The following is a 13,519-nucleotide window of genomic DNA, read 5'->3' on the forward strand; positions in this document are numbered from 1 at the left end:
CTGCGAACTCATGGAAGACAAAGTAAAGAATTGACCAACTCCACTACTTTAAGCCAGAGACGGTCTGTGCTATCAGCAGCCTTGGAATAAGAGAAGGACAAATAAAACAGGCAGGAACCCGTTCTCTCCCTCTGAAATCAGGCTTCAGGGCTCAAGAGCGCTGCTGTGACTTGCATCAGCTAGAATTGATGTATTTATGAAAATTGGTCCTGGGTCCTCTTCGAAGCATGGAGTGGATGTGAGCGCATCATAGGTCCCCACACACTCAATGGTGACATCCCTACATCCCAACATGGCTTGGCCATGTGTTTTCCCATTTTAGCTGTTTTACAGAGAACCAGGAGTCTCTAACAGAAGGCAGAAATAGAAGGCCATCCATCTCACATTGACCAAAGAAGCAGCCCTACTTTTCTTGCAGAGAAAAATCTAGACCTATTTATGTAATAATGTCTCCCTATACTCATCTTCTGATAAAAGGCTTTCCAATACATCTCATTTAATGTCACAACCAATAACCCACAAAGGCTGATGAAGGTGATAGAAAAGGTTTACATCATTCTCAGACAAAAAACCCAAGGCCAGAGAAATCGGATTTCTCTAGAACAGTCAATGACCAGCACCTCTGCTAACCAGGTCTACTGCTCCTCTAGAATGAAAAGTACAGCAAATTGATCATCATGTGACACTGACACCCATATGGAGAAATGAAACTCCACTGCATCGAGCAAAACGTTTTCAATTGCATGAAAACCAAAGCTAATCAAATAGCCACAGAAGTACAGACACACATACCCAGTGTTAAGGCTGTAATGCGAGCCGCTACTCATGTCAGCTCCGGCTTTATACTGAAGTGTTGGGATTTCCTTCTGGCTTTTAGTAGCAATAAAGGCTAAGTGTGGCCATCAGTAAACCCAGGGATTGAGCCAGCAGCCTGTCAAGGCACCAAGTTCTACGATGAGAATGGCTGCCACAGAGAGGAAAGGAGGCCCCAAGTCCCCTCAGGAAGAGGGATCCGCAGCCCCATAATTCATCCCGCCAGCGGACACTGCAGAGCACCTAGGACAAGGACAGCTCAGCTTCAAGGTCACGGACATGCGCTCTGGCCTTAGTTTGACCCAAGTGGCTTCGAGACCTTGAAGAGAACACACAGTGGCCCAGAACAGCTGTTTCCACCGTTTTGAGGGTGCCCTGGCATGGGGAGTGGGAGCAACTAAAGGGAGAGCCTGTTTAGGGCTTGGGGACCCTCACCCCTGCTTCAGCAAGCACCTCCCCTTTGCTCTGTCTCAGACATTTTGGTTTCATAGAGGATGTCCTTTGCAGGAAAGGAAAGGGAAAAAGATTCCACTGTTTAAAATGTTTAAAAAGTGTGAAAGCTACTAGGGAACGTGATCTTGAAGTCCTAGTATTTCAGAGCAAATACTGTTATATAATAATAGTATGTAACTATGTTTAAGTATACATTTCATATATTAATATTATATATTACATTATATAAGAATATAATTATACATAAGGATTATTATATATTATGCAAATCTAACCTAGAAACATTTTATATAGTACATATTATTCAATTATATTATATAATTATATACATAGTACATTAAAATAGTTCGATGTATCAAGCACCTACTAGGTGCCAGGGTCTGGCTGCATGCTTTGCCTTTGTCACCTCCTGGAATCCTCTCAACAGCTTTATGGGGTAAGCATAACCTTCTCAGATTTTATAAGGAAACACATGAGGCTCAGAGAGATAAACTAAGTGGCCCAAGATGACAAGCGAAGGTCTGGGAGAGCTGCCAGGATTCAAACCCACGTCCCCCAGTGCTCAAGTCTGCACTGGATCGCCAAGTGCAGTGATGCCCCTTGATACCGCAGGGGTGCCCCTGCTCAGGGCGGCCAAGGTCGGGCCCATATGCTTTTATAAGGGCAAGCAATGTTTCACAGAACTCCCACCACTTCCAATTTTGCAACTATGATAAATTCTCATCTAATATAAACTTCAAAGAGAAGGAAACCTTTTCCTTTACATCTGCAAAATTCATTTCTTTGGGAGTGTTTTCCCTTTGGTCAAATTCCCTCTAGAACTTTGGTCAAACTCAGAGGATGTGGTCAGTGATTTGGTGTTTTCTAAAATACCAATATATTCCATTTCATAAAGAAAATCATAACATCTGTGACTGCCAAAGAACTGTCTTTTCTTTTTTCAATCTTAATTAAGAGCCCAAGAGAGTGCTTATACATCTGGAAAAAAATGATAGAAAAGCAATACCCACTCAACAAAAGGTGGTACTAATGAAAACCTAAGTTATTATGCAGTGTGCTGTGATCTGAATGTCTATGTCCCACCACCCTGTTCACATGCTGGGATCATAATTCCCAGGGTGACGGTGTTAGGTGGTGGGGCCTTCGGGAGGTGATCAGGTCATGAGAGAGAAGCCCCCATGAATGGGATCAGTGCTCTTATAAAACAGCCCACAGGGTTCCCTGCCCCTTCCATCATGGGAGGACACAGCGAGAAGATGGCTATTTAGGAATCAGGAAGCTGGCTTTCACTGGACACAGAACCTGACCAGGCTGGCACTTCCAGCCTCCAAAACTTTAAGAAATAAATTTCTAGTGTGTATAAGCCACCCAGTCTGTGGTATTTTGTTATAGCAGACCAAATGGACTAAGGCACAGTGTAAAAAAAAAAATCTAGTACACAGACCAGAGTTTTCACTTTTCTCTCAACATCTTGCAGCAGCTTCAGGGAGGTAAGGTGACTTGCTTGAAGTAACACAGCCAGTAAGGGGCACAGTGTGAGGTTCACACCAAGGCCCCTCACATTGGCACTCATCCTCTTCCTCACTGGGTTAGCAATACACTCAAAGTCAAGGCCTCCAAACTCACACTATGTCAAACCCAAAGGCCACCCACACAGCCCGTCAAATGTCGTCCCAAAGTACACTGGTGCTCTTTATGGTCTGCTTTTGAAAGAAATGGTTAGAGAGAAGAGAAGAATGTGCAGCTTCGCATGATGACAGAATTGCGGTTGAGAAGGCAGCTTAGAGTTGTTTCTCAACCCCTGCCTCCCGTTGCTCCACAGTTTCCATATTTGTTGTTCAATTTAGGATGCTAAGAGAACTTACTGGCAAGAGTAAAACGACATGGCTTCTTTTTTTAAATAAAGATTTATCCATTTATTAGAAAGAGACAGAGAGAGGGAGAGAGAGCACACACACGCAAGTTGGTGGGGGAGCAAAGGGGAAAAAGCAGACTCTCCACTGAGTGCAGAGCCCGACGATGTGGGACTCGATCCCATGACCCTGAGATGGTGACCTGAGTCAAAATCAAGAGTCAGATGCTTAACCAACTGAGCCATCCAGGGGCCCCAAACTAAATGGCTTCTTAACCCACAGCATGAAGAAAAGGGCTGCCAGGCCTCGAAAGATATTCCATATTAATACCACACATTACAACCCAAAAGAATGAGAAGTTTTGTCACAACTCTACCTTTTACATCACCAGCTTGGGCAGGTGGCCTTGAATGCACTTCAGACACCTTCTGGCAGCTTTCTATCAACAGCAGGTCCTGTGTGGAGCACCAGACCTGTCCCACAACCGGAAACAATGCTCTTTTTGTTTCCACCCCCACCGCTGTATGCTGCACAGTTATCGCAACAGTGCTGGGGGTTCTGCATGGACCGCACCTTACTTGCTAGGTTAATGCGATACTATAGGCCTGAGCCTGTCCCAACTGTGAACAATCCCATTCTTTTCTGAAAACACTAACTCCCCTCAGACAGAAAATGCTAATTCCGATATCTAACAGTGCGGCATTGTAGTACAGAATGCTCGGGAGGGGAGACACACGGGTGTTATTCATACCACCCATAAAGGGAAGAGAAGTTCATCAAGCAGCTACGAGGTTCGAAGCAAAAAGGTTCACCTCATAGTGAAGAATGTGCCACATGGAACCTGGTTATTGGAACATCTACCAAACACCCCTTTCTGTAATCTGAACAGCAGGAATAGGAATGGGATTTCTTAAAACACAATGGAACACAATATGAAGAAGAGAAGGAAGCAAGCACTAGAGGGCAGTTAGTAAGAAGATGATGGGGCCAATTCACAGAGCCCCCCTGTGGTACGGGCAGCCCAGGCCCTCACTCGGAGGGTCCCAGTGTCCAGCAGTGACATGAGCCAAGCATCGGCTCCCGGCGGGCAGGAGCAGCAACATCAGCTGCTCTGCACAGCACCTGGGCCAGGGTCCACTTGGGCCACTCAGCCCTGCCCTGGGCCGCAAGTGTCTGAGTCCTGAGGACCAAGCAAGGAACAAAGCAAAGTCGTCCTTCTCGTGTGGCGTTATGCTAGTCAAGGAAACAGATCACAGAAATTAGGGCAGGCAACCATCCGTGTTTTAAGGAAAAGGAAGCCAGGTTCCAGGACAGTGTGTGACAGAAAAGGGTCCTTTTCAGATCCAGTGGTGAACCAAGGATCCTGGTGAGACACTCTTTATCCAGAAAGCTACAGTAGGGAGGGAACGGGCATGTGGAATTTGGGAGAAAGGGTGTTCCTGGCACCTGGAGCTACAAATTCCAGTGGGGAGAGTCACAGGGTGGCCAGGGGGTGGATGCAGGTGAGTGGGGGTGACACTGGGGGAAACACGGTCCGGGCAGGGGCCAACTCATTCATTCCTGGGGACTGTATTCTAAGTGAGAGAGAAAGCCCAAAGGAGCCGCAAGCACAGGAGACACTGTACGAGTCCCCATGACTACGGCATGAAAATGTGAGCCGTCACAGTGACCACAGCAGAAGCTGGGAGAAGGGGATGGGTGCCAGCTGTGGCAACAGCACACCATGAATGGATGGTAAAAAGGCGGGCAGGACGGTGCTCCTGCCCACCCCCCCAAAGCGTCCTGGCCCATCACGCCATAACTCGGGGACCTTACAGGTGTCCTGGTGGAGAAAGGCCTCGATGGCATGTAAGCGTGGGAAACTCAGCGTGAAGCAATGTCAAATGAGCTTTCTGGCTGCAGGACAACGGAATCTAACACGAGGTACATTCCGTATCTCCAGGAGATCTAGAATAACTACACAGGGAAATCTCCCACACATACTGGCACACTCAGCACATCATAGTACATCACCCATTTGCAAAACTGCGCACATCCTGGTCCTGAGTCCTCTGCCTTTCTCGCTGGATGTCACTAACAAGTTACATTAAGACACTTTTTCCAAACAACCTTCAGAAACTAGGGCAGTGGAGCCCAGCGGCGTTTTCACAGGAAAAGCTCGATTTTTCTAAAGACTTTTGTACTCATAAATGCTGCTATTTTCTGAAGACTTTTAAAGAGGGCCTCAAGAGAAATGCAAATTACAACTACACTGAGATACTATCTCTCACCTCTGAGACTGGCAAAAATGCAAAAGCTTGATAATACATACTGTTGGCACAGTTGTGGGAACAGAAACTCATCTGTTAGTGGTGGGAAGGCAACATGGCACAACTCCTAGAGAGGGGGATTTGGCAACGTCTCCTAAATACAATCTATGCATTTACCCTTTGGCCCAGCAAATCCACATTTGGGAACTTATCCTGAGCTCTTTCACATCTACTCGTGCACAGCATCAGGAGTAAAGTCGATGGGAAACGTTATGAATGGACGTACGTGACGTTCTCCACATCACAGAAAAAGACAACTGGGGAATCTGCATCTCCCGATGGAAGTACCCTCACCACCAGCTACAAAACATACTTCGCCCCCAAAAAGGAATAGAAAAAGAACTTGAACTGAAATCAGTTCAAGCCTCTCAAACTAACTGCACTACTTTGCATAAGTAGCAGGGGACGGAGGAACGTGTTAAATGATCCCATGAGTACTGAAGCAGCAAAATTCAGAATCAGGAAAATACTACAGGACAAGCAAATTGGTTTCTTCAACAAATAAGTTGTTGGCAGGAAAAACAAAAATAAGGATGGGGTGTAGAGACTCAGAGACACACCCACCAAACGTACCACATGGGCCTCTTCTGAAGCTGGACCCGAACGCACTGGAGATGGGAAAACTTGCAGGAAAGGAGGTGATGTTAAGAGATGATGTTATTAAGTGGAGGTACAGGCATTATAGTTATGTTTTCAAAAAGGATCCCTAACTTTAGGAGAGCTATTTATGGATTAACTATGATTCTAGGATTTGCTTCAATAAGGCAGTAAGGGTTTGGGGGATGCGGTGGCCAACAGACTGGCCCCTTTGTGGTTAGTTGCTGAAGTGGGGTGAAAGGCACAGAGGGTTCCATGATACTATTCTCTCTACTTTTGTGTATGTTTGACATTTTCCATCATTAAAAGTTTATATATATTACACACACACTTACACACACACGTACCTAATTCTATCATTAACCCAGAGATTATACTCATGGCCAGTTCCCATTTACAAAAATTAACAACATACATAGACCTAAAAAAAATACAAAAGGTTCTTTTTTCTTCACTTGGACCCAAGCGTAATGATGGATTTCCTTGCTAGCCAGGAAAGCTCACCAAGATAAACAAGTAAGAGTTTAAAATGTTATAAGCGGCTAAATTCCTGGCGAGGTGTTCTGGAAAAGAATATACTGGATATTCTGGGAAGCAAGAAGAGCAGAAAATTTTCTGGAGGAAAACCTAGGGTCTCTGCCTTAAGTCAATATTGGTCATAACATCCAAGAAGCCCATTTATGTACAACAGCCCGTGTATCATCTGTGCTTGGAGTTAGGGTTTTATAGTAGGGGCAGGGTTAATCACATTATCAATGCTCACAGAAGGTTTTCCAAATTTCTCAATAATAATACCAATCCACCTGAGTTGATAGAAACATAAGAGCCAGTCTTCAATACCAGAAAAATGAGGCTGCTTTTGTCTCCTACACAGCCTAACTCAGGGGAAGGCTGTGAGATTATTTTTCACTTGCAAAGAATTTTGAGCATGGCATGTGTGCCCATTCTTTGTCTCCCTCCTCAGAGGACAGAGTGAGCATGTACAGTGACAACGCAGCCAATTAAACACTGCCTCTCAAGGCAGTGCTAGCCAAAAAGCTGCAGTGACTCCCCCGGGACCCACAGTGAGTCCAGAACCTTCTCCCATGCCAAGCCTCAGCCTCCACTGGGGAGGGTGGGCATCCCCACAGACTCTGGCAGGGAGTGAGGACTGCCCCCTGGGCAGGGATGCATTTACCCCTGCGAGTCCCCAACGTGAGACCTTGCTAAGGAAAGCAGAAAGCAACTACGAAGAGCACTGGCCCTTCTCTGCTCTGGCTGCTGGTGTCAAGTACAGCCCTCCCTGTGCTGGCTGCTTCCCATCCCATAAACCCGCAGAAACCAAGGCCACCTCTTCCCCTTCTTGACATTAGTTCCACTCCAAGCGATGAATCGGCTTCCCAGAGCCCCGGACGGAAAGGGCTTTCCTCAACCACTCCCCACCCACCCCCGCCCCAAGCCCCGGCACCTTTGCTTTTCGAGTGTTCAGCCTACAGTTGTGCCAGTGGCACCTGTACTCGCAAGGAAATAGCCATGGCCAGAGCAGCGGGGGCCAAAGGGATGGGTCCCGGGCCTGGCAACCTCACTACTGAAGCCAGAGCGCCGCCGGGGAGGGGGGGAGGGGCAGAGTGCCGGGCCAGGCTCCCCTCTGAGGCTCGGGGGTCCTGTGTGGCCTCAGAGTGATCCTGACCCACCTGGAATCTCAATCACCTTCCCCAGAACTTCTACAAGGGAAAATTGACCTAACTGCAACGTCCACGTGGCACAATGCCTAGCATTCAGTTGCATATTACCTAGACACACTGCGAAGTCCCAGCTCTCCCTGGTAATGAGAGAAAGCTACCGTGTGGCCGAATGAAAGAATGAACTCAATCTCCGATTCAAGCAGACAGCCTAGTAGAAGACCTCCAAAATTAAACTGTTTGCTTCTGCTTATTTCTTATCTGGCCCTTTAGCGAAAGTGACACAGGAAAATGCAGCCACAGCCCAGAAATGCACCCTAGCAGGCATATGAGCATCTGGAGGCTGGCTGGCAGTAAGGAGAAGGTAACAGAACCTGTACTAGTGCGTTGGGAATGGACAAGATGAGCAACAAAAGAAGACTGATTTGTCTAAGCAAATTTTTAAAAAGCTGTACTGCAACACCTCGGGGGCTCAGTGGTTGAGCATCCTCCTTCGGCTCAGGGCGTGATCCTGGGGTTGAGTCCAATGTCGGGCTCCCTGCAGGGAGCCTGCTTCTCCCCCTCTTCCTATGTCTCTGTGTCTCTCTCTCTGGGTCTCTCATGAATAAATAAATAAAATCCTTTAAAAAAATGTAAAAGCTGTACTGACCAGGGCTAATTAAAGTAACCACCACCATGGACTGAAATCAGGGGAGAAGGTGGGCGTGCATACACACCACTGGATAATGGTAGAGAAGCAAAAAGCTGACAGTAAAGTTAAATGACTCCAGGCCACAGTAAGCATGTGGATGGGATTATCAAAATCCACTGTGTGGTGGGACCTGCAGAGGGCATGATTATGTCTCAGGGCCAGAGAAAGCCAAGACCCCCTGGCAGGACCCAGCTCACCTGTCTACTTTGACTCCCTTGGTGCCTATTATATGTCCTTAAGAAAGAAATGGGCAAACAAATCATCAACCAAACCAATCCTGGATGATTAAGAAAGTGAATCTCAACCTAGTATTAAACAACAGGGTTTGACATGCCCAGTAATTACCCTTTATATGGGGCTGAGATAATTATGCTTGTCAAACACTGACATTCTTGTATCACTTCCCTGTAAAGAGCAATACTTCGGTCACATGTGACACACTGTCATTGTATCTGCATACAGGATTCAAGAGAGTGGCATGCTGCCCACCCTTCCCGAGAATAGTAACCACACAGATCCCTGCCATTTGCTGAAGGTTGACTATGGCAGGCACTGGTGCTGCCCTCTGGACAATTTTTTTAAGATTATTTATTTATTTATTCGTGAGGGACACACAGAGAGAGGCAGAGGGAGAAGCAGGCTCCCTGCGGGGAGCCTACTGGGGGACTCAATCCCAGACCACAGGACCACGCCCTGAGCCAAAGGCAGATGCTCAACCACTGAGCCACCCAGGTGTCCCGCCCTCTGGACAATTCAGCCCAATGACCATGGCTCTGGATTGAACATTCATGTCCCCCCAAAATTCACAAGGCAAGCCCTAACTCCCAATGTGATGGTATATGGAGACAGAGTCTTAGGGGCAGTTAGATGAGGTCATGAGAGTGGGGTCCCCCAGGATTGGGTGTCCTTAAAAGGAAAAGACACTGGAAACCAGAGCTCACCACCACCATGGAGAGGTATGGCAAGAAGGCAGGAAGCACCTTTGCCAGTGCCTTGACTTTGGCCTTCTAGCCTCCAGAACTGTGAGGAGGAAATGTTGGCTGTTAACTCCCCCAGTCTGTGGTAGTTTGTCATAGCAGCCCGTGCTAAAACCATCCCCACTGAACCATGAAAAAAGCAGGCACAGAAGGTTTCATGAAGCAGATGCTCAAGTTCAGCAAGTCAAGCCAGGCTCTGAATCAAGAGAGAATAGACTCTCAACCCACCGACAAGCATGTAATACCCTTTCTCAAGAAAATTAATTCTTTTGGAAGAACAGTATCACCAGTTAGAAAATAACTTTTGTTCACTGAACTTGCTGACTTAATACAGCTCACATAAAAAGAATTCAACCCCGAACTCTTAAGTAGGGATAAAGTTCTAACTGTAAAGATGCCAAAAGGAAGAAGACCTACAGACCAGACTGTCCAACAGGATGTTCTGGGACAATGGGAATGTTCCATTATCTGTGCTATCCAAGGCAGTGGCCACTAGCCCAGTGGTTCTCAACCGGGGCCTCGTGTGCCCTCCAGGGAACATTTGGCAATGTCTAGAGACATTTTTGGCAGTCACAACTGGGTGAGAGGGTACTACTGGCATCTAAGGGGTCATAGCTAAACATCCTATGATGCACAAAGAGTTACTTGGTCCAAAACATCAATCACGCCAAGGCAGAGAAAAATCTACACAAGCCACAAGTGACTGCTGAGCATTTCAGATGTGGCTATGCAACTGAGATTCTAAATATGTAATTTTATTCCATTTTAATTAATTTAAGTTTTAGGATAAAAAATGTTGAGACTAAACCGAGTAAAACTGGAATTCAAATTTAAACAGCCATATGTGTCTTGGACAGTGCAGCTACAGAGAACATGCATAAAAAGAAAACAAAGGTCTTATTTCTCACATATTTCCACTTAAAGGAACCAAGTTATCTTCAAGGAAAAGAAAGAGTCTGAGGCTTAGGACTGGGAAAAGATGAGCACAAATAAAAGCATAAAAGCGAACACCCATGAAGCTTTGGGACACATGCCCAGGCACCACACAGGTCAGCCCAAGAGGAAATCACAGAAAAAGTGCCCCTTCTATAATCACAGGCAACTCACTCTTGCAGGGTCTCCACCCCTCTCTCCTTGTACTGCAGTTCTTGCTTCATCTGGGTCAGCTCTCGTTTTAATCTGGAAAGCTGAAGACAAATTACATTTTTTTTTCCAAAAAAAAGCTATGAAAATGATTTCTACAGTTGTTAGCATTGTCATCCAAGTTCCTGATTAGTTTACAACCCCCTGGATCATCTATCTTCTCCGTGAACTTCCATCCACGGGGCATATATAAACAGCCAGCCTGGAAGAAGCGCCTTGCTTAGATACAAAAATCCCAGATCACTGACAGGTTCCTACCTATGTGGAACCCACAACCATTTTCTTTTTCAAGGCAGTGATTTATACATTACAAGTAGCAAACTATGTAATACTTTTTTTCATCTTCCCTCTACTTACTACTTAGATCCCATGCATGAAACACTGTTGCTAAAAACATGCTGTCCCAGTAGGGAAAGTCAATCCCTTGAAGTGCTTAGTTCAACAGATTCCAGCACCCACTTCAGGCCTGTGTTAAAACTCAGGGGCTGGGCCTGGGAGCTTATGTGTTTAATCAACTCCCCAGGTGTTTTTCTCAGGTGCACTAAGTTCTGAGAACCACTGCACTAGAAAAGAAACCCTGGTTTCGGGAACGAGACACCAGAAGAGGAGGCTTCATTTCCAAGATGTCTCCCACGCCTCATTGCCAATGCCACAAAACCGTCCCCCTTCCCCTACAACCAAGACAGGGGGCTGAAAGGATGAGACAGGGTGGCACATAACGAATTCCAGTGTCACTGGGGAAGGAGCATCAGAACCTTCTGGTCATAATGGCACTGCAGGAAGGATTTCCCTATGAATACAGCAACCAGGGAAGAGCAGCGGGTGCTAAAGCTGCCACGGGTCAGACCTAGCATCCCTCTAATACAGGGAAGCAGTCCTTTGAGATCGGGGCCTAATGTCACCAAATCCTTCCAAATTGGGCGGGAAGAGTCCAGCTCTATGAAAAACACAGAGGGATATACAGGCCATTTTTTGATAGATGGGCTGAGGTTTCAAAAAGAAACTTTTCCCCTCCTATTAGAAAAAAGTGAAGAGTAAAACCAAATGTAATAATAATCCACGAAATTGAAAATTTTACCAAGATACGAGTGTTACACACACTGACCACCATGAAGTGAGCCATGATAAGTTATGTTACATAAAAATACATATGGAGCTTCTAGTCATGAAAGCACTCATTTTACTCACCCTATCCCGACGACTTGCTATTTCTGCTTTAATTTGGTATGGGTCGTACTTTGTATTTGCTGAATATCCAGAGAAGGCTAAACAGAAGGAAAATACTTTATTTTATAATGGATCCTTTAAAATAAGTAAATACACATAGACAGGAACTTCTGAATCAACCATTAATTCTAAGTCTCCGATTTATAAGCTGGCCCTGGCTCCTAAGGGATTAACATTTCACATCCTCAAATCTTGATGTTTCACTTGCCTTTCTGGGTGATTCCACATGAGGAAATCCATGGCTGTCGGTAAGTCAAAACTCTGTTCACTTCGACTGCAAATTTACTCAGGTTTAAAAACCACAGATACACTCAGCAGGGTGCGGGGGTGATTGTGGTATGGACACCTGCTCTTACTACAGAAATAGTACCCGCAGCCTGAATCCATTTTGACACTCTTTGCACATGCATACGTACACAGATGGATGCCTCTAGAAGGACGGATACGAATGGTTATTCTCGATGGTTTCATCACCAAAGATTTCATTTCTATTTTCTTCACATCTATATTCTCCAGGTGAACAATTTTTGATGTAAGAAACAAACGACTACTAGAGATTTCGAAAATAAGAGACAACTTTCTAGTAACGTGTCCGTATCCGGCAGGCCTGCAAAAAGCTGTTGGTCCCAGGAGCACGTCCGGGCACCCCGCAATGCGGCACCCCGACTGGGACGCCGGCAGCTACTTTCGCTGCGGGTTTGGCTGAAACCCACCGCACGACTGGGCAGCACAGCCCACGGGGCCCAAACCCCGACCGGCCACAGCACCGGCAGCCCGACAGCCAGAACCGGGGGGCTGAGCACGGCCAACTTCTGCGGGCGCACAGGCCGAAGAGCCTCCCCCAGCCTTCCAGCGGCTCCGGTGCCTGCGGCTGCTGCTCACCTCTATCACCCTGTTCACCTCTCCGCGTCGCCTCTTCTTGATGCTCCTGCATCCTTTCTCTTCGGCTTCGGAAGCCGTCGCGTGTGCGCAGCAGGGACCCGGCCTAGCCCTACCCTAGCCTGTCTGCACCGTGGCCACCCCACACTGGTCTGATCTGCTTCCGGGCCACTGACATTAACTCCACCTGCGCAGGAGACCCAGCTGCAGTGCCAGCACCCTCCCCTTACTCCCTTGACCTGGTCCTGAAGGCTGACTGTCATTCAGATAACTAGGTGCCAACGGCTAGAAGCTAGTGCAAAAGCCTTTCCTGACTTTGTATCAGAGAAGGATGGCTCCAAGTCATCAAGCGGCTTACGCAGCAAGATTGTTCAACAGCCCCAACCAGAACTACACCCGAAGTTAATCTGAGCAGTTCGGAGGGCAGCTCTTTAAAAAACAGTTCTATAAAATACTTACCACTGAAGTCCTTATCAGTCAGAAATTCAAACCATTAGAATCTACCAGAAATAATTATCCGGACGAGCTAATAAGCATTTGCCAACTTTATCTTAAATGCTCTTATATTTAGAATCATAATATCTCGGGACGCCTGGGTGGCTCAGTGGTTGAGCGCCTCCCTTCGGCCCAGGGTGTGATCCCGGGGTCCTGGGATCAAGTCCCACATCGGGCACCCCCGCAGGGAGCCTGCTTCTCCCTCTGCCTGTGTCTCTGCTTCTCTCTGTCTCTCATGAATAAATAAATAAAATCTTTTTTAAAAATCGTAATATCTCAAAGACAGGGAGTAAAACATTTTTAAAATAGAATTCTTTCTTAGATAAATATCTATTTCCAAACCCTAGAAACTTCCACCTTGACTGGCTCTTTGGCTTCATGGAAGATCAGCACTAGAGTGACACCTTATACAAAGCCCTTA

The 13,519-nt window shown here is 46.5% G+C and overlaps 1 protein-coding gene across 3 annotated transcripts in view; it reads right to left on the minus strand.

Annotated features, from left to right (window-relative positions):
- Nucleotides 1-13,519, minus strand: part of WWC3 (WWC family member 3) — a 120,572-nt gene that overhangs the window by 51,217 nt on the left and 55,836 nt on the right. For all 3 annotated transcript variants that reach the window (XM_072817171.1, XM_072817173.1, XM_072817170.1), the window contains 2 exons: nucleotides 11,686-11,762; nucleotides 10,462-10,541 (listed from right to left, as the gene is read on the minus strand). In XM_072817171.1, coding sequence (XP_072673272.1) covers nucleotides 10,462-10,541; nucleotides 11,686-11,762 — 157 coding nt within the window. The remainder of the gene's footprint in view (nucleotides 1-10,461; nucleotides 10,542-11,685; nucleotides 11,763-13,519) is intronic.

This window comes from Canis lupus, chromosome X (genome assembly GCF_048164855.1).
Source record: "Canis lupus baileyi chromosome X, mCanLup2.hap1, whole genome shotgun sequence".
Lineage (NCBI taxonomy): Eukaryota > Metazoa > Chordata > Mammalia > Carnivora > Canidae > Canis > Canis lupus.